General features: G+C 45.8%; 1 protein-coding gene across 3 annotated transcripts in view; it reads left to right on the forward strand.

Moving 5' to 3' along the window:
- Fpps (Farnesyl pyrophosphate synthase) overlaps positions 1–27604 on the forward strand; it is a 104647-nt gene that overhangs the window by 44821 nt on the left and 32222 nt on the right. For 2 of the 3 annotated variants that reach the window (XM_069310369.1, XM_069310370.1), the window contains exons 6-7: positions 10651–10815; positions 13643–13675. In XM_069310369.1, coding sequence (XP_069166470.1) covers positions 10651–10815; positions 13643–13675 — 198 coding nt within the window. The remainder of the gene's footprint in view (positions 1–10650; positions 10816–13642; positions 13676–27604) is intronic. The other variant, XM_069310371.1, reaches the window with a different exon arrangement.

Below are 27604 nucleotides of genomic sequence, written 5' to 3' on the forward strand. Positions count from 1 at the left end.
TTACCAAAGACGGCAACCAACGCAGCAAACGTATGGACGTCATGGGCACAAGGATAGACTGTAGGCTGGCAGGACCGAATAACCCTGCATATGACCTGGGAGACCCGCACCCTGGAATAGAGAAGAAGGGAAACTGGGTTAACTCAAAGTGCGTCCCCGACCACCGAGGTCGTGGCACATAGGTAACGGTGAAGAGCCGCAACCAAAAACAACACATGATGCACCCCCGGCTGAGCCAACAAGCATCAACAACCCAAGGACCTCTCCGGAAAGTAGCAGACAAAGTAGGCCTCCGCAAACCGAGGGGAAGAAAGAAAAGAGAGCACCCGGTCCAATGACCAGGATGGCTCAGGTGGCGCATGAGCAGGCCAGAGGTGAAACAACGCATGAGACAGCTTATGGAATGGAGCAAAAGTAACATCCACCCCAAACGCAAGCTGAAGCTCCTCCACCAGCGCCGCACGGTTCAAGGCAATAGTATTTGGCATAAGATGATGGTCCTGAAACAACCAAGAAAGGAAAGACAAGACAACCTAATCCGAAACTGAAGAAAACCTACGGAGGGACAAGAAATAACGAAAGGACTGCCAGGAACCTTCATACTGCCGCCGAGACGAAGCACGCAGGTGGGACACCATCAACGAAGCCACTTGCTCACCATACAGATGGTGATAGACCTGCGTCAGAAAGACCAGATGCGAAGACATGAGAAGATAGAACCAGCAACGTACCGGACCGAACCGATCTGCTGAAAGAAGCGGAGCTGCGGGAAGACCCCCGGATTCGGACACTGAGCAAGCAGTGCCTGAAACCAAGGCTGGGCCAATCACAAAAGGGCCAACAGGACTACCCTCCCTTGGTAAGTCTCTAAGCGAGCCAGGACCTGGAGAAACAGTAGAACTGGGGGGAAGAGGTACAGGTATCCCCACCTCGACCAGTCCTGCCTGAAGGCATTGACCCTGATGGCCTCGCAGTTATGTGGCGGAAGGGTGCCACATAGTTCTGGAGACGCCTCGACCATGCTGATGCGAAGAGGTCCACCTCCGGGCGCCCGTACAACTGGCAGTGCCAACTGAATGAGTCGGTATCGACCGTCTATTCCATGGACAGGATGAACCATGACAGGCCATCCGCCAGGACATTGGACTCCCCCGAACATGAACGGCCAGGAGAGCCAAACCCTGAGAACTCGGCAGATGAGTCACCCAAAGCGACCATCCCCAAAGAGCCAAGGACCTCATCGAACCCCTGCGGTAGAATGCTTCCAACCACACGGGTTTCTATAGGCCATTGCTCCTCTTGCCTCTCTGAGAGGGCCAGGTTCTGGCTCGTGGTTCCCGGGGGAGCCGGTCGGCCGAGCGGACAGCACGCTGGACTTGTGATCCTGTGGTCCTGGGTTCGATCCCAGGCGCCGGCGAGAAACAATGGGCAGAGTTTCTTTCACCCTATGCCCCTGTTACCTAGCAGTAAAATAGGTACCTGGGTGTTAGCTGTCACGGGCTGCTTCCTGGGGGTGGAGGCCTGGTCGAGGACCGGGCCGCGGGGACACTAAAAAGCCCCGAAATCATCTCAAGGTAACCTCAAGATCTCAAGATAACCAGTAGGCTTGAGAATTCCATTCACTTGACTTATGCCATGGTTTTGATACATTCATATTGGCCTGGATAGCTTTGGGGAGCCGACAGTGGCCTCCCCCCCCCTTAAATTACAAATTTAAGTTCTTTGGAAAGATGAAATGTAAAGGATAACTTGACTGAAGTACATAGTTTAGATTTAATAGTTTTAGTTTAGAAGTCAAATGAGTTTAGATTTAGGAAAGACCTGGGTAAATACTAGTTTGGAAAAGGAGTGGTTAATTTATAGAACCAATTACCAGATGATAAAATATAATTTGGTTTGCTGGATTGTTTCTAGTATTGGTTAGACATATTTTGTATGGATAGGTTTGAATGGATATTAATAGGAGCTTCTTTATATGGGACAATAGGCCACTTGCAGTTTCTTTTATTCTTATATTCTTAAGTCATCCTTAATAATGTCAATAAAATTATTATGAATAAAACCTTTTGAATAATTAATGTAGAGAATACAACAAATATATTTAGCATAAAATAATATTCTTTATAAAAGATAAAGATACCAAGTATTTATTTGATTGTAATGAAATGGCCTTTCAGATGGGCCCTCATTAGCTCCCCATCAAAGCCTATTAGCGAGGGAAAAATTGGCTTGGGCCTCTAAGGACCTGGGATGCCACTTGGTGGCATTCAGGCACATTGAGGTTAGTGTTTATCCTGCCACAATGATAGGTTTGCACCCAATAACCACTTACAACTTAACTTTCTTGGCGCAATTGTTTGTTTTGTTAAAATTATGATTTCTATTTTTCTCCTTAAGCCTTGGGCTGCTCTTGCAATTATAGCCTGCAACACACCCAGGCACAAGAAATACAAAAATTAAAAAAATATTTTGTCTTATAAAAATGTTCATTTGTGTTCCCTGATCACGGGAAAAAAAAAATCGTAGGCAGCATATTTTGACCGCAATAGGGCAGGGAAGTCTGGCAAAAAAGAGTCTCTTTGTCAGTCTCTTTGTCTTTTTTGACAAAGAGACTGACAGAGCAAGCATCGGAGAGGTCTGCTCCACCCAAGCTGTCAGGTGGGAGTTGCCACAAAGATATTATTACCTAATTATTTCAATGTCTCTGGTTGATTTTTTCTTAGTTTTTCTGGAGGGAGTCCCATTGGCTCCCTGGAGCTATCCAGGCTGATATGCTAATGTCAGACTTTGGCATCATTCATGTGTATGGAGTTCTGTGGGCCTACCTGGGGACCACGAGCAAGAACCTGGCCCCCTCACAAAGGCACGAGGAGCAATGGCCTATAGAAACCCCCATGTGGTTGGAAACAATCTATGTCTGACACCGACCAGGTTAGGCACCCAGAAAGGTAAGCTTCCCAAAACAAACCCCTATTCTGGTGAAAATTGCTACAAAAAACCGAACAAGTGGATAGAATTCCCCAAATAGAAACAAGCAAACGAGCATGATGTCACACGTCGCCGCGCTGCTGTCTGTGCAGCTTCGCCCCTTCCCGGGATGGGAGGGGGAAGCTGCGCAGACAGACTTCCCCTGTCTTCCCTGCGCAGATAGACTTCCCCTTCCCCCTGCCCAGTAGAGGGTAGGGGAAGCCCCAGACCCCCGCGCCGACCATCCATACCCCAGTTCTGAGGCTGATGCTATAGGCAGCAGTCGTGTGTTCTGGCTCCAGTGGTTGCTTCAGCACTGTGCTTGTGTCTGGTGATTGTTTTCTAGGTGGTGCACAAGCCAGGAGATATTCTTCAGTACTCTGGCTGCATGAGCCTAGGGCTCCCTTCCCTAGGTGCCCTGTAAGTACTGCCCATGGGGCTTGGTGCCACATTCCACAAGTTCCTTGGGTTCTTGCCTCTGCTAGGCCGTTTACTGCTCGGTTTTCAGCCGAACTTTTTGTGCTGGGGTGTTTTGTCTCCCTTGTTTATTTAAGGGTAAGGGGCAGTTTGCACTGGTATGGGGTGCAGGGTACTGCACATCTTGTTTTCACCATTCATAGCGGCCGGCTCTGTTCCGCCTGGGTACGCTGGCCTCTTGCAGGGTTTTCTTTTTCTTTTTGTTTTCCTGCCTGGTGGGGGAGCCTGCCTTGGTTGCCCACTGAGTATGGTTCCTGGGTACTAATTTCTCTTCAGGTGGTACCCCTTGCTAGGTCCCCGTGAGTGCACGTCCCAGGGGGGTTCAGTTCTTAGCTATTCGTTTGGTAGATTTGGGCGACTGTTAGCAGTACCCTGCCTGGGCTTCCCTGAGCATGAGTTCCGTCTCAGGACCCTGGGAATTTCCAAGGGGGCGCGTGGGTCTGATGGATGTGACCCCAGAGTTCCCCCTCGCCACGTGTGAGTTCGAGGGTTGCTCTGTCCCCTTGTCTCAGGGTGACTCTCATTGTTTTTGCCTCCGTTACGCTGCCTGCTGGGTCGGTGACAACCTGGAGTCCTGCGAATTTTGTTGCTTGCTGGTGACTCAGTTTACTGTCTGGTGATGATGTTTTTTGGGTACGGGCAGCGCAAGCGTTACATGTTAGGTTTAGGTTGTTGCAATGCTGGATGTCCCGAGGCTGCCCCGTTTTGCTTATAGGGATCCGGACTTGGGGGTGATGGTCGCTTCAGCCTTGGTTTCGTCCGCGCCCCCCCTCATCCTTCCCCTCCTGTTGTTCGGTCTGGTCACCTCCCCCCCCAACCCCCTCTGCTTCCGGCTCTGAAATGTCTGATGGTTTCCGAGTCGGGGCAGGGTTTAAATAAATAAATAATAATAATAATAAATTTTTATTCATGAAAAGTACATACATAGTTGATTTACAAACATAATGTTGGATTTATAGATAGAGCTAGTACATACAATACCTAAAGCCACTAATACGCATAGCATGTCGGGCAAGATGGGTTTAGGGTTTTCGGGTTTAAATGGTCTTGAGACTGGGGCAGTCTTGGGGATGCCCCTTCCAGTGTGATGACGGAGGCATTCGAGTCTGCTCTCCCCGCCGAAGCCTCTGGGTCTAACCAGTGGGCCCACTTCCGTCTGGCTTTTATGGCTGCACTGGCCTTTTCATTTGAGGCCGGGGCTTTGGGAGATGACTCGGCCCAGGGTCCAGATGCGAAGGATCCCGGGGCTGACTTGGGGGCCTTGGGCCTCGTTAGACCCCATGTGGGTTTTTCAGCCCTCTGAGTAGGGCTTACTGTTACAAGGAGAGGGGTTTTTCTTTTCCCCCTCTGCGTATGAATTAGATTTGGTGTCTGCCCCTCCCCGGGTTCGATTCTGTGTCCCTTCGGGTGCTTCGGTCCCGTATTTCAGAAGGTTTTCGGCTTCCCACATCCAACCTGGTGTGGTGTGTGTGGCCTTTGCGGCTTACCTCCTGCGTAACCCAGATTAGGCCTCTATCATGGATCCGTCTTCTTTCAGGTTTGGGTCTTCGTTTCTCTACTGGATCCGGTATGAGGTACCAGAGTCGTCCTAGCTGGCAGACTGTCCTGTTTTTGGTTTGGAGATGTGGCATTTCTTCTGTCGTTCCCATACGCTTGAGTGTTGTGAGGCATTGACAGTGGTCCAGGTTTTCCTGGTGGGCGAGTTTGAGCACCTCAATAAGTGCTTGTTTGCCCCTGCCCTTCCTCGGGATGAAGGCATTGTGCAGCTTGATGTGCAGGTCCCTTCCTTTCCCTTCCCTTCCCTTTCGGCTGCACAGGTTGCTGGGGACTTGCGCGCTCGTGGCCTCTTGGCTTTGGCTTTGCACTTCTTTTCCCTCATTGAACTGTCTTCGGACCGGCTTGGGAAGAATGTGGAGGCGCCTGGGGCCGTTCCTGGGTCCGGTGCCTTGGGCTCGGCGGCTCGTTAGTCGTCTGCCTTGTTGAAGCTGTTTGCGCCAATCCTGCGGGATGCAGTATCCCTGTTTTATGCTTCCCGGCTCGCGTGTCGGCAGGAGGTGCTTGCTTCCTCCCTGGAATCTGCCTGGGACCTGGCTTTTAGGTTGTCTTAGCCCTTCTGCCCCTTGCTGTTTACAGAGTCTGCTGTGGCGCATTATCTGCAAGCGGCTTCGGCTAGTTGTCATCCCATGTCTGATTTGTTGGTTCTCCGCGGGCCCCGGAGGGGTCGTGCCAGGGCTCGGGGTTCTGCTTGTCGGGGTAGGCCACTGGTGCCAGTTTCAGGGCCGGTGCCTCCTTCGGAACCGCCTTCGTCTGTAAAGTGCAGTGTTCGCTCTGTGCGGGCTCGAGTTCTCATAAGGGGCACTGGTCTTTTCGTGGTTCGTCCCATTGACGGCACAATGGAGGGAGGCTTGCTCTGTTCGTTCACGCCTGGTCTCACGATTTGTGGGCTTTTCGGTTGTCTCCGACGGTCTGCGGTGGCGTTGGGTGGCTCCTCCTCCTTCGGGGAGCTCGGAGCTGATGGGGCTGGCCTCTTTCCCTGTGCTCTATCAGGTCATCTTGGAGTGGGTTCGCTTGGGCGTGGTCGAAACGATGACATCCCTCAGGTGGGTCTCCCGCCTGTTTCCAGCCCCGAAACAGGACTGTGCGGACTTGAGGTTCATTCTGGACTTGTCCTGTCTGAACCCCTGGATTCATTGCCCCTCTTTTCAGATGACTACATTGTCCCAGGTCTGGCTTTTGTTGGAGCCGGGCGCTTGGATGGTGTCCCTGGACCTCCGGGACACATATTGGCACATCCCGATACATCTGGGGTTCAGGGACTGGCTCAGTTTTGTTGTGGGGGCATTGGAGTTACCGCTTTTGTTGTCTCCCGTTCGGGTTGAAACTGGCATCTTGCGTTTTCACATGCCATATGTGGGTCATGGTGGCCTGTCTGCATCTTTTAGGTGTTCGGGTGTTGGCCTACCTCGACGACTGGCTGGTCTGGGCTCTCAGCCGGTCTACATGTCTGCTAGCTAGGAGTTTGGTTCATTCCCAGCTCGCCAGGTTCGGGTTTGAGGTGAACTGGAGGAAGTCCCATCTGGTCCCCTTCCAAGTTTGGACTTGGCTGGGTCTCGTTTGGAACTCTCGGACCGCTTCCTTGTCTCTCTCTTCGGAGTCTCTCCTTCGCCTGCGGTCCCACCTTGGCTATTTTCTGAAGACTTCTGGGTCACCCGGCCGTTGCTCGAGAGTCTGTGCGGGAGCCTGAACTTTGCGATGTTGGTCTACCCGCCGGGTCGAGTTTAGCTGCGTCGCTTGTTCAGGTTCCTTCCAGGACATCCCTTCCACCTCTCTTGTGATTGCTGGGTTCGATCCCCGGGGGCCTTGCATCAGTTGCTGCGTCGCTGGCTTCCTCTTCGGGTTTTTCGGGGTTCAGTTCCATCCGCTTACCCAAGCCCTCCCTCGATGTGTTCACAGACGCATTGTCTCTTGGCTGGGGCTTTGTGACCAGTGCTCACCAGGCCAGCCAGGGGTGTTGGGGTTCGTCCTTCTGTCGGGCCGACAGCATGGTGCGGGAGTTCGAGGTGGTTTGGTTTGCACTTCGCAGGGTTTGTATCGCTAGCGGATCGACGATCGAGCTCCATTCGGACTGCTTCCCGATGGTTCATTGTCTGAACCGAGAGGGTTCGATGTTAAGTTTATGGGGTTTGGCTTTCTTGGCAATTCACGTTCGAGGGGTGTCTAACGTCTTGGCAGACGGCCTTTCTCGGTTCGTTCCCCTGTCCACGGAATGAACTGGGAACGCTTTCTCGGGCGTTGTTCACCTCCAGCCTGCTCATGCGCCACCTGATATGTCCTGGTCGTTGCACCGGGTGATCTCTGCTCCCTTCTCGGTTTGGGGTGGCCCCTTCGGTTCAGGACTGTTTTCTACGTCTCTTTTTCTTGTTGGCTTTGGCCTTTGGGGGTCGGGTCGGAGAGTTTCATGCTCTCCTCCAGCTCAGGGGTTTCTGCTCTTTCAGTCCTGGTGGTCTTTTCTTTGTTTGCAGCTGTACCCTTCTTTTCTGGCGAAAAATGAGTCTGCTGCTTTCCAGAGGGGTCTTTGGTCTTTGGGTTGTTGATGCTTGGCATCATATTTTGTGTGTGTTTGTGGCTCTTCGCTATTATTTGCGCATTATGGCCTCTGTGGCAGAGGACGTGCTTTGGGTTGACTCAGTTTCCCCTTCTTCCCTATTCCAGGGCGTGGGGTCTCCCAGGTTGTCCGCAGGAATATTTGGTCCAGCCAGCCTGTGATCTTTCCCTGTGCCCACGCCGTTCGTAAGTTCAGCATTTGGATGCTGTTTTGGTAATGTCCTGGCCTTTCTTTTGAGCACAGGGCTACTGGAGGACAAACAGGGTCCTGGCTGCACATTACCTTTTTAATGTTCCTAGTCCTTCTCGGGCGTGTATAGCCTTGGGTCGCAGGTTGCGGCCTGTTGTCTCGACTTTGAGTTAACACTTTGACACGTTAACGACTGAACCTCTCATCACTCATTTTTCTCCCGATTCCTCTCCGACGACGCGGCGCTGAGTCACTCATTAAAATATTTGTTAAAAACTTAAATTTTATCAGATCAATCTGGTAGTGGTTTTAAAATGAGCGCCTTTAGATTGCGCACAATTTAGCACCCATATGTCACTTGAGCAGGACACATATTTTTTCCTTGAATGCACCTCAAGAGGTGCATTGAAAAAAATATTTCTATAAAATCCAATTCTTATCCGATCGACTTGGGGATAATTTAAGCATGTTTGCCATTAAATTTTTGTTTTCTCTAATAGTCACATAGCCTATTTGGGAAACGGAGTTCGCTTGTATCTTCGTGGTAAAACTATTGTAAAATATTGACCCGACGAGTGTAATCGACGAAGTTTCTTTATTTGGTGCCGGTCAAACGCATCCTTGTGTGACATTTTATACATATGTTCTTCTAGAACATTCTATTGCGAACATATTGGTACAAAATTTAAGTACGTACATCGAAAATTAAGGTCAGGACAGTGAAAAGAAACACCACTTTTCAAAAGGTGTTTCGCCCATCTGCCGTCGGGTGTGCCGTAAGAGGTAACACTTCAGTCACTTCCCACACTCTTGCAGATGGGCCGCGATCATGATTCTACATTTATATGCATATGTCCGTGAAGGGAATTTTATTGCGGTCACAGTGATACCAAAATTAACGACGTAGCACAATTCTGGGATTGACAAACATGAAAAGATCATAAACATTTCAGCGCGGTTTGACGCTCACAGCTAACGATTGCCATAGTGTTTTATTTGGTGCGGGTCTCATGTCGGGTTTGGTGAAATTTTACATATATGTTCCTCTAGAGCATTCTCTTGCGAACAAATTGATACCAAATTTAAATATATACATGGAATATTAAGGTGAGCAGACCGAAAAGATTATAAACATTTTAGTGTCGCCGCGCGGTCGTCCGAAACGAACGGTAAATCTTCCAGATAGTATTCAGTTAACTCCCGGCGCGCGAAAGTGTTAAGGAGCGAGTGACAACCGCCTCCCGGGTGAGTCCCTTTTCTTCATATCTTTGGTTAGGTAGCTCCAGGGAGCTGAAGGGGCTCTACAAAGAAAACCAGCATTGAATGTACTGTAATGAAACGCCATTTGTGGGTAAGACCCGGAGGCTCCTCGGCATCCCTCCCTCTCTTCGGTTGGCAGTTTTTTGCGTTTTTGATACTCGGCCTCTGAACTGAGGAAAGTTGCCGGCGTGGAGGTCTGGGACCCCTGTCCCCCTCCCAGGGAGAGGGGTTGCGCAGATGGATGAGCGGCGGTTGTGGTGACGTCATGTTTGTTACTTTGTTTTTAAGTGGGGAGTTCTGTTTGCTAGTTCGGCTTTTTGTTTGCAAATTTTGACCAGTAGTAATTTGTTTTGAGATTCCTACCTTTCTGGGTGCCTGACCTGGTAGATGGTAGACAAAGACTGCTTCCAGTTACACAGGGGGTGTCTTTAGGCCATTGCTCCTTGTGCCTCTCTGGAGGGGGCCAGGTCTGGTCCCCGGTAGGCTTAGAACTCCTTCGATTGACTGTTGCCACGGTCTAATATACAGTGGAACTCCAAATTATGAGCGTCCCTGTTTACAAGTTTTTCGGGTCACGAGCCCGATTTGGTAGGAAAATTTGCATCGGGTAACGAGTTTGTTGATATGTGTACAGGCTGACCTAGCTCGTAGTGGCATGACGATCACGCCTCAGGTTACCAGTGTTTTGCGTCCAGTGACTATCCCGCCTGAATTCCTCACAAGGGTTTACATTTTTTTGTCGGATTTTTGGCCATTTGAGCATAAAAGTTGTTATTATATATCTCGCCATGGGTCCCAAGAAAGCCAGTGGTAAGGTTCAAGGCAAGAAATCGCATGTGAGGATGACAACAGAGGAAAAACAGGAGATTATTTGGAAGCATGAAAATGGTACTCGCATTATTGAACTAGCTAGTCAGTACAACAAATCTTCAGGGGAGGAAGAGGAGGCAGTAGAGAATGTCCCTTCCTCATTAATTAAGAAAATGTGTGCAGTATGGGAAGGACTGCAAAGTTTTGCTGAAAAGAATCACCCAGATAAAGCTGTAGTGGGCCGTTGCATTGATCTTTTTAATGACAATGTGATGCCTCACTACAGACAAGTGTTGCAAAGAAGGGAAATACAATCTTCAATGGAACGTTTCCTTGTGAGAAATGTGAGAAAATCAAGCAGTGAGCCACAACCAGGACCTAGTGGTATGCAGGCAAAATGTGCCAGAGTGTGCACTCCAGAGAAATCTTCACAGCCTGATGTTATAATGGAAGAGGATTCCCCCTCCAAACAGTAACACCTCTCCTCCTCCCCCTCCTCACCATCTTTCATATGCCAACAGCAATCATCAGCAAGGGTAAGTAATAACTTGAACATACTTTTGTAATGTAGATTTGGATGAATTAGGTATAAAATTTAGTTTGAAATGGAGTTTTTGGGTAGTCAGGAACAGATTCGTTCTTTTCCAATTATTTCTTATGGGGAAATTAGCTTCAGTTTATGAGTTTTCGGGTTACGGGCTGTCTCCAGGAATGGATTAAACTCTTAAACCGAGGTACCCCTGTATACACATCAGCCCGGTATAGTTCTGGGGAGCTTCCGGGTCTCACCCAGAAAATGGAGTTTCATTACATTCAACCCTGTTTTTTTTTTTTTTTTGCAGATGACATTGAAAACATCTTTGGGACAAGCATTGGACCTTTTGTCATGCCCAGCAGGAAAAAGACCAAATCTTAGCCAATTCACCATGGAGCGTTACAATTCTATTGTGAAATACAAGACGGCTTACTATTCTTTTTACCTGCCAGTTGCCCTGTCTATGTACATGGTTAGTTTTTCTTTATTTTCTATCTACAGTATATGTTTGTACTGTATTTTATTTTGTTTCATTTGTAAGTGGAAGGTTTGTTATTATTATTATATTCAGAAAAGATAGGCCAAAGATTAGCACAATCCTAAAATCATTTTAAGGGAATATGTGTCAAAATATTTAGTTTCATTATACAGTACTATATTTCTAGAATACTGGGCAGTTATGTGAATGAATAGCAATTAGTTCATAGTCATTTAAAGTAAATAAAGGTACCTGGTCTTTATTACATTGTACAGAATATTTCCTATAAATTAATGATGCTTCCTTCATGACCTTATTTAGTGGTTTTGAAATATTTAAGTGAATAGGCATTAAAGACATTTACTAAGAAAATACCCAGCTTTGAATATAATGAAATGACATTTTCTGGTGTGTCCTTGATGGCATCTTGGTGCTTGTTGCCTAGCAAACTCCAGTCAATTCATTCCACACCAGGACCTTGACCTTAATAAGCCTACCAGGGACCAGAGGCCAAAACCTGGCTCCCTCTAGAGAGGAGCAAGGGAACACGGGGGATTGTAAATCACCATAGCCAAGAAAAGACCACCAAAAAGTTGGACAAATGAAAACAGATGACAGTGAGGTAAACAAACCAAAGGAAGCAGTTCTGTACGACAAAGTCCCCAAGACTCATGGGCCTCTCGGTGGTGAAGCAATTCTCATGTTAATTCCACCTGCACACAACCAGGTATTGCATACACCTTCCTCCTTGAATCCACATCTTGCCCCCCCTCAGTCATACAGTTAGGAAAATGGAAAACTGAAGTCCCTGACTTTGGCAAGAGAGGGTCCCAAGAAACCACCAAGAAAGAGGCATTTCTTAAGTGTCATTATTAGGGTTCTGGTAGCACAGTCGGATCCATTCTCAACTCACAATCAGGAATTCTGGGTACGAATCCTGGGTGGGGCAGAAATGATCGGGTGTGTTTCATGTCGCCTAATGCTTCTGTTCACCTAGCAGCAAATAAGTACCCAGGAGTTAGTGTGTTGGGTTGGATCCTGGGGAGGGTCAGTAGTTCAACCTTGGGGGATGACCTCGATATGAACCTGACATTTATATACGGTATACACAGGCTGCCTGTCTTCTGACAAAATGAATATTATTATGAATTTCATTCAGTGCTGGTCTTCTGTGATGGCTCTTATTGGTGGTTCCTTCTTGTTATGTCACCGTGGAGAAAAAGTAAAAGGGGGAAATCACCAGGGACAGACAAGAGGTGTACAAAGTAACTCCTCAGAAAAAATGGAGTTAGCAATGAGTTATGCACTCCAAAGCCACCCAAGTGTGGCATGTGCCAAAAACATTCAGTAAGGAACGAGTTGTCAGCACTCTGTTGGACCATCAAATCCAGAACCGAAATAGTTCCCCAAGACATTATACAAAATTTGTGAGGAGAACCACAAACTTACAAACAATACAGGATCCTAAAGTAGACTGCTAGGTGGTTCAGTTGAGGACACTGCAAACAATCTAAGATATTTGAGCACTGGTAGAAAGAATCAGGGACAATGGATCCACAAACAGCATCCTCTGTTCACCAGTAGTGGTGTTGAAGGGAAATGTGAACAGCTACAACCTAACATATTATTAGGAGCACCCTCAGCCAAAGCAATCAAACATTAGCTACCAAAGGACCCCCCAAGAAATCAGCTGACTCATTTGTGGCCTGAAAGGAAGGAGAGGGCTACAAATGAATATGATCCTTAGGATCAAATTGGAAAGTTAAAAATCTTGAAGAAACAATCCCTGACCTGTCCCTGACCAAAGGGACAACAGACAACCAAGGAAAAAAATACAATCTTGTCCAGATATCATGACAGCTCAGGAGGAGCATGAGTAGACCTTAGGTGAAAAAATCCTGAGACAACTTATGAAATGGGGTTGATAAAACATTAATACTGAATGCCAACAGCGGTGGCTCCGCCAAGGCCAAACAATGCAAGATGACAGTATACACAAACAACCAAAACAAAAAAACTGCTTTGAATGTAATAAAATGCCATTTTCTGGGTGAGCTCCGAGGCTTTCTGAAGCTATCAAACTGACATGTGCCATATTAGTTTAGTGCCATCAGTTTAGTGCCTACTGGGGGCCACAAGCCAGAACCTGGCCCCCTCAGAGAGGTGCAGGGAGCAATGGCCATATGAGCTCTCTACATTTAGAGCTTGTCATGTCTGCCATTGATGAATATGTCTTTATGACGTATTAGAATGTTGTTACAAGTTACAACTTGCTATATATAGGTTGTTACAATTGTTAGGTGTTAAAGCTTCTTTGAACGTTGTAGCAACATTGTAGTTTTGTCGTGTGTTTGACAGGAAATAGGAAATATCACTATCCAGTATCACTGAAGACCAGGTACCTCAGGCCTCATTTTATTAGTTTATGTAAATTTCATCAATTCCTAATGTACTTTTATTAATAATAATGAACCCTTTTTTCCTTAGGATCTCACATGGCAACATCCATTTCCTAGTAATTTTTTATTATATATTAAGTGAACTTTGTTGCAGCATAGTTACAGTATTTCAGCATTTCATTTAAGTGGCATAGTATTGTAATCCATCTGATATTTTTGGATGATGTTTTTCTTATACAGTAATGTTGTACGTGTAGTTTGGATACTGCTGTTACTTACGTACTTTAATTTGTTTTTATTAATTCATATGTTGCATATGTTACAAAATTTCTGAGCTGTATTTTTGTAGTTTATGATTTAAACTGTAAATAGTAGTGGAGCAAAGAAGTCATGAGGTGAACATATGTTTTGTCTAATTACAGGCTGGGATAAGAAATACAGATAACGTGAGAGTGGTAAGCTAAAAAATACAAGGGCTTTCCCTTGGAATTACTAAAGTTTGGAACTTCTTTTGCTAACACTTATGATCACCCTCTGTCCTTTACTATGGAGTGCATTACTTATTCCTAAACTTTATTTTCCATTTAATTTTATGTAGAACTGAAGTATTTAATTCAAATATTTTGCCACTAGGTATGATACAGTACATAATAATAACTTTTCAAAATGTATACATATTATGTTGCACATACACGTGCCCACAAACTCATCCACATACATGTACACAGAAAATTATTTTCATTGATATATCACACCATTGTGGTTTCATTGCAATGCAATACATAAACATAAAGGCTAGTATCCAGGGTACTCACCTGGAGAACCAGGATAGTCTCCCGGGGTGCTGGAGTACTCTCCTGGGGATCCGTGTTAATTGACCAGGCATTTGAGAACTCTCCTGGGGAACACTATGCATGAAAACAGGGTCCCAGTGTGTGTGTGTGTGTGTGTGTGTATATATATATATATATATATATATATATATTTATATATATATATATATATATATATATATATATATATATATATATATATATATATATATATATATATATATATATATAAATAATATATATATATATATATATATATATATATATATATATATATATATATATATATATATATATATATATATATATATATATATATATATATATGTCGTACCTAGTAGCCAGAACTCACTTCTCAGCCTACTATTCAAGGCCCGATTTGCCTAATAAGCCAAGTTTTCCTGAATTAATATATTTACTATAATTTTTTTCTTATGAAATGATAAAGCAACCCTTTTCTCTATGTATGAGGTCAATTTTTTTTTTATTTGAGTTAAAATTAACGTAGATATATGACCGAACCTAACCAACCCTACCTAACCTAACCTAACCTATATTTATAGGTAAGGTTAGGTTAGGTAGCCAAAAAAAGCTAGGTTAGGTTAGGTAGACGAAAAAACATTAATTCATGAAAACTTGGCTTATTAGGCAGATCGGGCCTTGAATAGTAGGCTGAGAAGTGCGTTCTGGCTATTAGGTACGACATATATATATATATATATATATATATATATATATATATATATATATATATATATATATATATATATATATATATATATATATATATATATTTTTTTTTTTTTTTTAAACCTAGAAGGGGTACCACCTCTGGTGCAAATGTAGGGACCCATAGCCTCAGAGAAGAAAATAAAGAGTACTCAGAGAAGACCTTTTGGATCCTCACTGAACACTTTGATATTTTCTTCTCCTACCACCCCTATTCTTTTGTTAAGTGTGTATATTTATCTAACTTTATTTGAAAATGTCATTACACAAAAAAAGTTACAATATTGATTACATACAGGGTACAAGGCTGCTTGTCATAAGTTGAATAGCTCCTCCAGCTCCTCAGATGGCGGGCACGAACCATGGATGCAGTGAGCATTTCCTCTCTGGATTGCCACACTAAGGCGCTGAAAAAGAAAACTGGCAGCTCTGGGGTCTCTAGTTGTTTCGATTAGCTTAGACCCCAATATATATATATATATATATATATGTCGTACCTAGTAGCCAGAACTCACTTCTCAGCCTACTATGCAAGGCCCGATTTGCCTAATAAGCCAAGTTTTCATGAATTAATTGTTTTTCGACTACCTAACCTACCTAACCTAACCTAACTTTTTCGGCTACCTAACCAAACCTAACCTATATAGATAGGTTAGGTTAGGTTAGGTAGGGTTGGTTAGGTTCAGTCATATATCTACGTTAATTTTAACTCCAATAAAAAAAAAGTGACCTCATACATAATGAAATGGGTAGCTTTATCATTTCATAAGAAAAAAATTAGAAAAAATATATTAATTCAGGAAAACTTGGCTTATTAGGCAAATCGAGCCTTGAATAGTAGGCCAAAAAGTGAGTTCTGGCAACTAGGTACGACATATATATATATATATATATATTCGATTATATATATATTCGATAATATTCGATTAGCTTAGACCCCTATATATATATATATGTCGTACCTAGTAGCCAGAACTCACTTTTCAGCCTACAATGCAAGGCCCGATTTGCCTAATAAGCCAAGTTTTCCTGAATTAATATATTTTCTCTATTTTTTTTCTTATGAAATGATAAAGCAACCCATTTCATTATGTAAGAGGTCAATTTTTTTTTATTGGAGTTAAAATTAACGTAGATATATGACTGAACCTAACCAACCCTACCTAACCTAACCTAACCTATCTTTATAAGTTAGGTTAGGTTAGGTAGCCGAAAAAGTTAGGTTAGGTTAGGTTAGGTAGGTTAGGTAGTCGAAAAGCAATTAATTCATGAAAACTTGGCTTATTAGGCAAATCGGGCCTTGCATAGTAGGCTCAGAAGTGAGTTCTGGCTACTAGGTACGACATATATATATATATATATATATATATATATATATATATATATATATATATATATATATATATATATATATATATATATATATATATATATATAATATGTCGTACTTAGTAGCCAGAACGCACTTCTCGGCCTACTAAGCAAGGCCCAATTTGCTTAATAGGCCGAGTGATTTTCTTTATTTTCAATAAATTCTTTCCAATTAGTTTATTTGAATTATTATTATTATATTATATTAAGAACATAAATTATTGACTTAATTGTGTTAATTTAGGTTAGGTTAAGAGAGGTTAGGTTAGGTTAGGTAGGGTTGGTTAGGTTCGGTCATATATCTATGTTAGTTTTAACTCAAATTAAACAAAATTAACTCATGCATAGTGAAATGGATAGCTTTATCATTTCATAAGAAAAAAATTAGAAAATTATATAAATTCTGGAAAACTTGGCTTATTAGGCAAATCGGGCATTGCATAGTAGGCCTAATATTGCGTTCTGGCTACGAGGTACAATAAGAATCCACAAGATCTTCTCTGAATGCTCTTTGTTTTCTTCTTCGAGGATGTGGGTCCCTGCAATTGCACCAGAGGTGGTACCCCTAGTGTGTGTGTGTGTGTGTATATATATATATATATATATATATATATATATATATATATATATATATATATATATATATATATATATATATATATATATATATATGAGTTAGTGATTTTAGGAGGATAGGCAAATATGAGCAAGACAAGAATCGACCCTTAAAGGTGACATTTATTGGAGTGAAACAAATGTCAGAAGTGCTTAGGAAAGATAAGGATGGGAAACTTTGGTTAATAAGATGAGACCTCCCAAAAGAGAAAACAGGAAAGCTAAACTAAACCTCAGTAAAGCAGAACATCAAAATGGAAATAGAAATGAAGAACTTTAATTTTTTCTACCAGGTGATAGGGACTGGAAAGCTTGTGAAGTGGAACATAAAAACAAACACTCAAAATCATTAGAGGAAAAGGAACTAGAGGACAAAGGGAGAGGGAACATGTTCCTGACAATTGTATATACTAACATAAATGGGGCGAGATAAAAAATACTGTAACTAAAAGATATTCAGCTTGAGGTCCCAGATATTGTCGCACTAAGAGAGACAAAAGTTGAAGAAGATATTTTAAATGAGGTCGTATTTCCAAGGGGCTACTTAATTCGGAGAAGTGACAGAAATTCTTGGAAGGGTGGAGGTGTAGCTGTGCTGGTGAAAGAACACCTAAAAGTAAGAGAATTAATAATCGACAACCCACGAGAAGTTGACATAATGGTATTGCAAGTTTTGAATTAGGATTATAAACTGATAATCATAAATGCCTACAGCCCACCAGCAAGCAACACATGGACAAACAAGGAACTAGATGAAAAGGATAGGGCCTCAGAATGGCCATGAGAAAGATTATAGTAAGAGCAGATAAAGATAAATCACGATTGTTGGTACTGAAGGACCTAAACTTAATAGAAATAGACTGGGTGGCCTAGAGAGCAAAAAAGATTTGTAAACCTCATTCTGCAGACATTCATATTTGAACAGATCAAGCAGGCCACAAGAATGAAGGAAGGGTATGTTCCATCAATACTGAATTTAATATTCACCAGGAAAGAAGAGATATGACATGGCATTCAGTACCTTCCTTGGGAAAGAATGACCATGTCCTGTTGGAAACTAAATATGCAATGCGATATGATTTAGATGAGAATGGGAAAATTGAAATAGTTGTGAAACTTGATTTCAAGAGAGGAGACTAATGGGTAATTTAGCAAATTCTCTGATGAATTTAATTTAAAGAATTGTTTCTAGACAAGGAAGTAAATTAGATGTATGCCAAATTCTGTGAAACATATGATGATGGCACAAAATTTGTTACACCAAAACAGAGATGCAGAGCCAGAAAACAGGATTGGTTCAACAGAAATTGTGAGGACCAGAGAGGTAAAGGCAAGAAAATTAGTACAATATAGGAAGAGGCCTAACTCAAACATACCAGCACTATAAACATGCAAGAAGCGAACACAACAGGGAGGAGAGAGGCAGAAAGGAACCTTCAGAAAAGGGTAAAGGACAAATGTAAAACAGATCCAGGCTTTTTTGTATTAATTCATTAAAAGGATAAAATCCTTTTCTGGGGTGGATCCCCTGCGGCTCCCCAGAGCTATCCAGGCTGATATGGATATATTAGAGCTTGGCATCAATGTACATGGAGTTTTAGGCCTACCGGGGACCACAAGCGAGAATCTGACCCCCCCCCCCCCCTCAGAGAGGCACAAGGAGCAATAGCCTATAGAAACTCCTGTGTGGTTGGAAGCATTCTATGTCTGCCATCGACCAGGTCAGGCACCCAGAAAGGTAAGTGCAGCAAAACACAAAACAACCCCCTATTCTGATTAAAATATTGCTACCAAAAGCTGAACTAGTGGACAGAACTCTCCAAATGAAAACTAGCAACTAGCTTGACATAACTGCGCTACTGCGCAACCTACCCCCCTCCTCCCCGGGAGGGGAAGCCCAAGACTCTCACGCCAGCTCTCCACCCTTCAGTTCTTCGGCTGATGTTCTTGGCAATGGTCGTGTGTCTCTGGCTCCAGCATTGTTCCAGTTCTGTGCCCTTGTGGTGTGGTGCTGTCTCTCTGGGGGAGTGCGAGCCAAGAGAATATTTCTTCAGTACTCAGGCTGCATGCACCTAGGGTTACCTTCCCTGGGTGCCCTGTAAGTACTACCCTTGGGGCTTGGGACCACCTTCCACAAGTCACCTTGGGGTCTTCCTCCGCTGTGTCTTTTACTGCTCGGTGATTGACCGCCCTTGGAGTCGGCTGGAGTTCCTGTGTTCCCTTGTTTGCCTGTGGGTAAGGGGTAGTTTTTGTCACTGGTTGGGGCGCAGGGTACTGTGCAGCTAGTTATCACCTCTCGTAGTGGTCGGCTCTGTTCCGCCTGGGTACGCTGTCCTTTTGCAGGATTTTATTTTATTTTTTGTCTTTCTGCCTGGTGGGGGTCTGCTTTAGATTGGTCATGCATATTGTAATTTGGTGGTCCTCCGCTAGGCCTCTGCAAGTGTTCATGTCCCAGGGCTTCAGCTTGAGGAGGATGTGGAGGTGCTTGGGGTCGCTCCTGGGTCTGGTGTGTTGGCCATGGTGGTGCGTGTGTCGTCTGTGCTTTTGAAGCCGTTTGCGCAGATCCTGCAGGTTGCAGTGTCGCTGTTTTTTGCTTCCCATCTCATATATCGGCATGCAGGGCTTGCTTCTTCTTTGGAATCCATTTGAGCCCCCTGGCTCTTAGGCTTTCTTTGCCTTTTTGCCCGTTGTTGTTTTTTGCAGTCTGTTATGGTGCAATATCTGCAGGCAGCTTCGTCTAGTTGTTGTTCCATGTCGGACTTGTTGGTTCTCCTGGGGGCCCCCATTGAGGGTCTTCCCGGAAGGGTCGTGCCAGGGCTCGTGGTTTCTCCAGGTGTGGTGGGCCAGTGGTGCCAGTTTCGGGGCTGGCGCAGTCTTTCTTTCCCATCTTCATCTGGTCGGCATGGTGATTGCTCTGTGAAGGTTATCCTCCCGTATGGGGAGTCGGCCTTTCGCAGTTTGTTCCATTAACGGGGCAATGGGGGGAAAGGTTGCTCTGTTCCCCACGCTTGGTCTCATGATTCATGGGCCTTTCAGGTCGTTTTGTGCGACCTGTGGTGGCGTTGGGTGGCCCTTCATCCTTCGGGGAGGTTCAGGGCTGGCGGGGCAGGCCTCTTCTCCTGCGTTCTGTCAGGTCATCTCGGCGTGGGTTTGCTTGAGCGTGGTCGAAACGACCCCGTCCTTCAGGTGGATTTCCTACCTGCTTCCGGTTCTGAAACAGGACTGCGTCGACCTGCACTTCATTCTGGACTTTCCTGTCAGAATCCCTGGGTCTCTTGCCCCTTCTTTTGGATGACTACTCTGTCCTAGGTCCATCTTCTCTTGGAGCCGGGCGCTTGGATGGTGTCCCTGGACCTCCGGGAAGCGTATTGGCACGTCCCGATTCATCTGGGGTTCAGGGACTGGCTCGGTTTTGTCTTGGGACATAAAGCTTACAGATTTTGTTGCCATCCATTCGGGTTGAATCTGGCCCCCCTCGCATGTTCACATGCCTTACCAGGGTCATTATGGCCCATTTGCTACTCTTAGGGGTTTCTGTTTTGGGTTACCTCGACGACTGGCTGGTATGGGCTCCCAGCTGGTCTGCATGTCTGTTCGTCAGAGATTTGGTTCTTTCCCAGCTTGCCAGGTTCAGGTTCCTGGTGAACCAGAGGAAGTCCCATCTGGTTCCCTCTCAGGTTCGGTCTTGGCTGGGTCTTGTGTGGGACTCTCGGACCTCTTCTTTCCTCCGGAGGCTCTGCTTTCGCCTATTTCTGGGGCACTCCCGAGTCACCCAGCAGCTGCTCGAGGGTTTTTGTGGGAGCCTGAACTTTGCCGTGATGGTCTACCTGCCGGGTCGGGTTTGGCTTTGTCGGCTGTTCTGGTTCCTTTGGGGAAGTCCTTTCCAACTTCCTTGCTATCACTGGTTTCGGCCCCCGAAGGCTTTGCATCAGCTGCTGCATCGCCGGCTTCCTCTTTGGGTTTTTCGGGGTTCAGTGCCTTTGTGTCTACCCAAGCACTCGCTCTATGTATTAACAGATGCAACGGCTCTTGGCTGGGGATTTGTGACCAGTGCTCACCAGGCCAGCCAGGGGCGGTAGGGTCCGTCCTTCGGTTGGGCCCACAGCACGGTGCGGGAGTTTGGTGTGGTGTGGATGTCGCTTCAGGGGGTTTGGGTCGTTCACGGATTGACGATCCGACTCCACTTAGACTGCGCCCCGGTGGTTCATTGCCTGAACCGAGGGGGTTCGATGTGGTCCTTGGCTCTTTGTGGCTGATCGCTTCAGGTGTCTCGTCTGCTGAGTTCTCGGGGTTTGGTTCTATTGGCCGTTCATGTTCAAGAGGTGTCCAACATCCTGTTAGACGGCCTATCTCAGTTCATTCCCCTGTCCATGGAATGAACAGTCGATGTCAACTCATTCAGTTGGCTTTGCTAGATGTATGGGCTCCCGGAGATGGACCTCTTCGTGTTGCTGTGGTTGAGGTGTCTCCTGCTGTATGTTGCGCCTTTCCCCGACTGTGAGGCCATCGGGGTCGATGCCTTGTGGCAGGTCTGGTTGAGGTGGGGTTACCTATACCTCTTTTCCCTGGTTCAGCTGTTGCTTCAGGTCCTAACTCGCTTCGAGACTTACCAAGGGATAGTAGAGCCAGGTGCTGATTGCTCAGTGTCCGAACCCGAGGGTCTTCCTGCGTCTCCGCCTTTTTCAGCAGATCGGACCGGTCCATTACGCAGCTGGTTCGATCTTCTCACGTCTTCGCATCTGGTCTTTTTTGATGAGGGTCTATCACCACTTGTATGGTGATGAGGTGCTTCGTTGATGGTGTTCCACTTGCGTGCTTCGTCTCGGCGGCAGTATGAAGTTTCCTGGCGGTCCTTCCATTATTTCTTGTCTCTTCGTAGGCTTACTTCTGTCTCGGTTCGGGTTGTCCTGTCTTTCCTTTTGTGGTTATTTCAGGACTGTCATCTTGTGTTGAACACTGTCGCCTTGTATCGTGCAGCGCTGGCGGAGCCATTGCAGCTTGTGTTCGGTGTTGATGTTACTTCTGCTCCGTTCCACAACCTATTTCATGCGTTGTTTCACCTCAGGCCTGCTCATACGCCGCCTTAGCCATCCTAGTCGTTGGACCGGGTGCTCTCCTTTCTCTCATCTCCTCAGTTTGTGGTGGCCCCTTCAGTGCAGGATTGTTTTCCAAGGCTCTTTTCCTGTTGGGATTGGCCTCTGGGGGTCAGGTTGGGGAGCTTCATGCTCTTCTCCGACGCAGGAGTTTTTGCTCTTTTGGTCCTGGTGGTAGATTTGTTCGTTTGCAGCCGTCTCCTTCTTTTCTGGTGAATTGAGTCTACTGGTTTCCAGAGGGTTCCTTGGGTTTTTAATGCTTGGTTGGTTAGACCGGGGGTGCATCATGTGTTGTGTCCGGTTGCGGCTCTTTGCCGTTATCTGTGCGCCATGGCTTCAGTAGCTGGGGATGCATTTTGGGTTGACCCAGTTTCTCTTTTTCCCTGTTCCAGGGTTTGGGTCTTCCATGTTGTCTGCAGGGTTATTTGATCCAGCCAGCCTGCAGTCTATCCTTGTGCCCGTGACATTTGTAAGTTTGCTGCGCTGGCTGCCGTCTTGGGCTGACCTTCGCGCACGGGTGTTTTGGAGGTTGAACAGGGACCTGGCCGCTTGCTACCTTGTCAATGCTCCTGGGCCTAGTCGGGCCTGTCTCTCATTGGGTCGGCGGTGGCAGCCAATTGTCTCGACTTCGCGTTGAGGTGCAAGGGCCGACTGCCTCCTGGGTAAGTCCCTCTTGTTTTCTCTTTGGGTGAGTAGCTCTGGGGAGCTGAAGGGGCTTCCACCCCAGAAAACCAGTGTTGAATGTAATGAAATGCCAGTTTCTGGGTTAGACCCAGAGGCTCCCCAGCTTCCCTCCCTCCCTCCCTCCCTCCCTCCCTACGGTTGGCATTTTTTTTGCGTTTTTTGACATCCAGCCTCATAATTGCAGGGTGGATAGCCGGTTTGAGGGTCTGGGGGTCCCCCTTCCTACTCACAGGGAGTGGGGGGGAGTTACGCAGACAGCGGCACGGCGACATGGTGACATCATGCTCATTTGCTCATTTTCATTTGGGGAGTTCTGTCTACTAGTTCAGCTTTCACTAGCAATATTTTAACCAGAATAGGGGTTTGTTTTGGGATGCTTACCTTTCCAGGTGCCTGATCCAGTCGATGGCAGACTTAGAATGCTTCCAACCACACAGGGATTTCTATAGGCCATTGCTCCTCGTGCCTCTCTGAGGGAGCCAGGTTCTGGCTCATGGTCCCTGGTAAGCCTAGAACTCAATTTGCTTTGACTGATGCCATGGTCTAATACATTCATATCAGCCCAGTTAGCTCCAGGTAGCCTCCGGGTCTCACCCAGAAATTGGCATTTCATTACATTCAGTGCTTGTTTTATGATAGAGCCACAGAGATTCTACAGGAAAGAGATGGTTGGGTTGACTGTGTCTATCTGGACCAAAAAAAGCCTTTTGACACAGTCCCACACAAGACATTGTTTTGGAAATTGAAACATGCTCGAGGGTTGACAAGAAGACTGCTGACATGGATAAAAAAAAATTTTAACGGACTGAAAGATGAGGGTGTTAATTAGATACAATGTATCAGACTGGAGGAGTGTTACTAGCGGAGTACCAAAGGTTTCAATTCTTGCACCAATAATGTTCATTGTCAACATAAATGATCTACCAGAAGGAATACAGAATTATATGAACAACTAGGGAAGATTGGAGACATAGATGATTGTCATACTCTTCAAATTAACCTAAACAAAATAAGTGCTTTTAGTACCAAGTCAGAAATGGAATTCAATGTGAAAAAATTCAATGTTATGGAATGTGGAATAGGAGAAAATAGTCCACACACAATTTACAAATTATGTGGAAAGGATTTAAAGAACTCTAGCAAAAGAAGGAGATCTAGTGGTGGTTCTGGATAGTAGAATGTCTCCAGAAGAACACATAAGGACATTGTGTGAGAAGCATATGCTGCATTTTCCAACTTCAGAATCACTTTTAATTACATGGATGGTGAAATGCTAAAGAAACTGTTCATGACTTTAGTGAGACCAAAATTGGAATATGCAGCAGTTGTATGGTGCCCTTTTCTCAAGAAGTACATCAGTAAACTGGAAAAGGTGCAAAAGCATGCTACAAAACTGCATCTAGTACTGAAAAACTGGAGTTATGAAGGGAGGCTAGAGGCATTAAATATGCCATAGCTAGAAGATAGAGGAAAAGGAGCCGACATATCACCACTTAGAAAATAATAACAGGAATTGACCAATTGACAAAGATGAATTCCTGAAACTGGCAGCCCCAAAAATAAGAGGTCAAAGATTCAGGCTAAAGAAACAAAGGTGCCAAGAAATTATTGCATTAGAAAGTTTTCTTTTGCAGAGTGGTAGACAGTTGGAACACGTTAAGTGAGAAAGTGGTGGAGGTCAAAGCCATCAGTAGTTTCAAAGCGATATACTGTATAACAAAGAGTACTGGGTAGACGGAACACCACAAGCGTAGCTCTCATTCTGTAAATACAATTAGGTAATTACACTTGGGTAATTAAACACATATGCACACCTATGTATATATGTACATATTGTAAGTACGTGTATGTGCGCACACGTAATTTGTACCTTGATTGATTTTAATACATAATTGATAATAAAAGAATCTCTCATCTTTAGTTACTTATTAGTTTTTGTAATTCAATTGGCTGCTGATGTGTAGAAGTGTTATATATTTTTTAGGGAATTTAAAACTAATATTTTTATCTGTTTAGCCAAGGCTTGATTTTCTATCAGATTGCATATCATCATTATTATTATTAAATGGTGTAATATGATGTTCAAACATAAATTTTTAGGTTTTCCTTATTGGTTGTGGATTTCATAACTTATACAAGGTACTTGAAGACAATAGTGTACTTAATACTGAAAGCCATGCCTGGCAGTAGTTTGCTTCTGATACTTTTCATGCTCTTCAAAAACACAGTGTAATTTCATACTATATAGCAATTTTAACATTATAATGAAACTACCTTTCCCCATAGTTAGTAGTTCCCTATACAGTAATTACCTCTCATAGTTCACCATGCTTCACTATTGCACCTTTTATACAGAATATTGGGCTTAATAATAATAAATTTCTGGGGGAGCCCCGTCGGCTCCCCGGAGCTGAATGGATATGTATAACTTTCTGGCATCAGTCAAAGTGCTAGGAGTTCTTGCCTACCGGGGACCACGAGCCAGAACCTGGCTCCCCTCAGTGAGGCACGACGAACAATGGCCTATAGAAACCCCCTTGTGGTTGGGAGCATTCTATATCTGCCATCGACCGGGATAGGCACCCAGAAAGGTAGGCGCCCCAAAACAAACCCCTATTCTGGTAAAAATATTGCTACCGAAAGCCGAACGAGTGGATAGAACTCCCCAAACAAAATTATCCAACTTGCATGACGTCATCACATCGCTGCACCACCGTCTGCGCAACCACCCCCCCCCCCCCTCCCCAGGAGGGGGAAGGGGGAGCCCCAGACCCTCCACACCGGCGATCCAACTGGCAGTTCTTGGCTGATGGGATTATTGGCTGGTCGAGTGCCTCTGGCTCCGGTTTTTGTTTCAGTTCTGTGCCTTGTGGTGTGGACTGTCTCTACCGGTGGGGTGTGAGCCAGGAGTAAGATTCCACGGTACTCGGGCTGCATGTGCCTAGGGCTATCTTCCCCAGGTGCCCTGTAAGTACTGCCCTTGGGGCTTGGGGCCACCTTCCACACGTCACCTTGGGTTCTACCTCCGCTGTGTCCTTTACTGCTCGGTACTGGGCCGCCCTTGGAGTCGGCTGGAGATTTGTTGCCCAGGTTTGTCTCTGGGTAGGTGGTAGTTTTCTGTCACTGGTAGGGGCGCGGGGTACTGCATAGCTAGTTTTCACCATTAACAGCAGCCGGCTCTGTTCCGCCTGGGTACATTGTCCTCTTGCGCGGTTTTTCTTTTGTTTTTGCCTGGTGGGGGGGTCTGCCTTTGTGGTCCCCCATTCCTGTTCAAGGTGATTGTTTTTGATTCCTTCTGTTGGTGGTACTCCCCGCTTGGCCCCCGTGAGTGGACACGTCCTGGGGGTTCAGCTTTAGCAGTTTGTGGGTAGAATTGGGCGCCGGTTCGCGGTACCCTGCCTGGGCTTCCCTTAGCGTGTACCAACGGCTAAGGGCCCTGGAAACCCCCACGGGGGCTCCGTGGTCCTATAGGTGTGTCCCCGGAGTCCCTCTCGCGTCCTGCGAGTTGTCGGTTGATCTGCCCCCTTGTCTCAGGGTGACACTCACCGGTTGTGCCTCCGCCATGCTGCCTGTTGGGTCATTGTTTTTGTGACCCGGAGTTGTACGGCGAGTGTTGTCGGTACGTGCTCCCATTCACCCAGGCCACTGGTCATGTTAATCGGGTGCAGGCAGCTGCGGCGTTGCTTGCTGGTTGTAGATTGCTGCAACGCTCTTTGTTGTTTGCAGCCCCGGATGCCCCGAGGCTGCCCCGTTTTGGTGGTTTGGATCCAGACTTTGGGGTGGGGGTCACTTCGGCTCTGGCTCCTTCCGCTCCTTGCCCTTGTAGCGAGTAGATTATCCCAATAATATACTCACTCCAAATGCATTGTTAATATTCCTGTCAACCTTTGGAGATGAATGAGGTGAGGCGTTGCCCGGGCAACACGGTGAGGTGTTGCCCGAGCATATAAGCAGCAGAATAGCAAACATTAACTAGTCTACTTTCAAGTGTGGTCTAGAGCAGACACTTGCGAGATACTGTACCGACGCTCAGTGCGCTCAACTCACACCAAAGTATCACCTGTGTACTTCTGTATATTCGACCAAATATATATATAGTATCTTAGTGTCTGTGTTTATTTGTCACCATACTTTACGTAACAATAGAACCGTTACACCCTTCCCCTTCTGTTCTACACACTTCCTCCCTTGCTTCCTGCTCCGAACCATAGGAGGGTTTAGGGTTGGGGCGGGGTCTGGTTGGGTTGAAGACTCGGGCGATCTCGGGGGTTTCCTCTTCCTGGGTGGCGGCGGAGGCATTTGAGTCGGTTCCTCCAGCTGTGCCATATGGGTCTGACCAGTGGGCTCCCTTCCTTAGTGTTTGCACGGCTGCCCCGGCTTTTCCTTGTCAATCTGGGGCTTTGGGGGTGCGGCTCGGCCCCGGGTCACCGGGTCATGCCATTGAGGTTCCCGAGGTTAGGGAGGGGTTGCCTGGGGGGCCTTGGCCCCGTTTGCCCCTCTTGGGTCCTTGTGTACCTTTGGTGAGAGGCTGGCAGTTCCTCAGAGTGGGGTTGTTCCTTCCCTCTCTGTGTTCCTGTTGTTTCGGGTATACCCCTCCCTGAGTTCGGTTCCGTGTTCCTTCAGGTTCGTCGGTCCCGTCGTTCCTGGGGGTGTGTTTCGCCCCCTTTTCCTTACCCTTTTCGTTCTTACGTTGCAATACTGTTCCGGAAAAAAAATCAAATGTTTGTTCAGGTAAGGTCCATTCATACAAGGTGTGTTATACAAATCCATTGATGGATTTATATATTGCCTTGTACATACAATGCCCTAAACCACTTTGTATCGTTGTTCCTGCGTGTCCCTTGCTCAGGGGTGCTTGTCGTGGTTCTCATTGGTTCGCGAGTCTCTTCGTACCTTCCAATATTATTGGAACGTCTGTCGATTTTCGATGAGGTTTCTCTCTGGTCTTTTGTTGGCCTCGTTGGTTACCTTCCGTCATCTGTTTTCTTTTGCTTCGTTTTCGCCTTGTTTTGTTTTAGTGTTGTCTCTACTTCCATTTTCGGCGTTCTTCGTCTTCGTT

Source organism: Procambarus clarkii, chromosome 67, assembly GCF_040958095.1.
Source record: "Procambarus clarkii isolate CNS0578487 chromosome 67, FALCON_Pclarkii_2.0, whole genome shotgun sequence".
Lineage (NCBI taxonomy): Eukaryota > Metazoa > Arthropoda > Malacostraca > Decapoda > Cambaridae > Procambarus > Procambarus clarkii.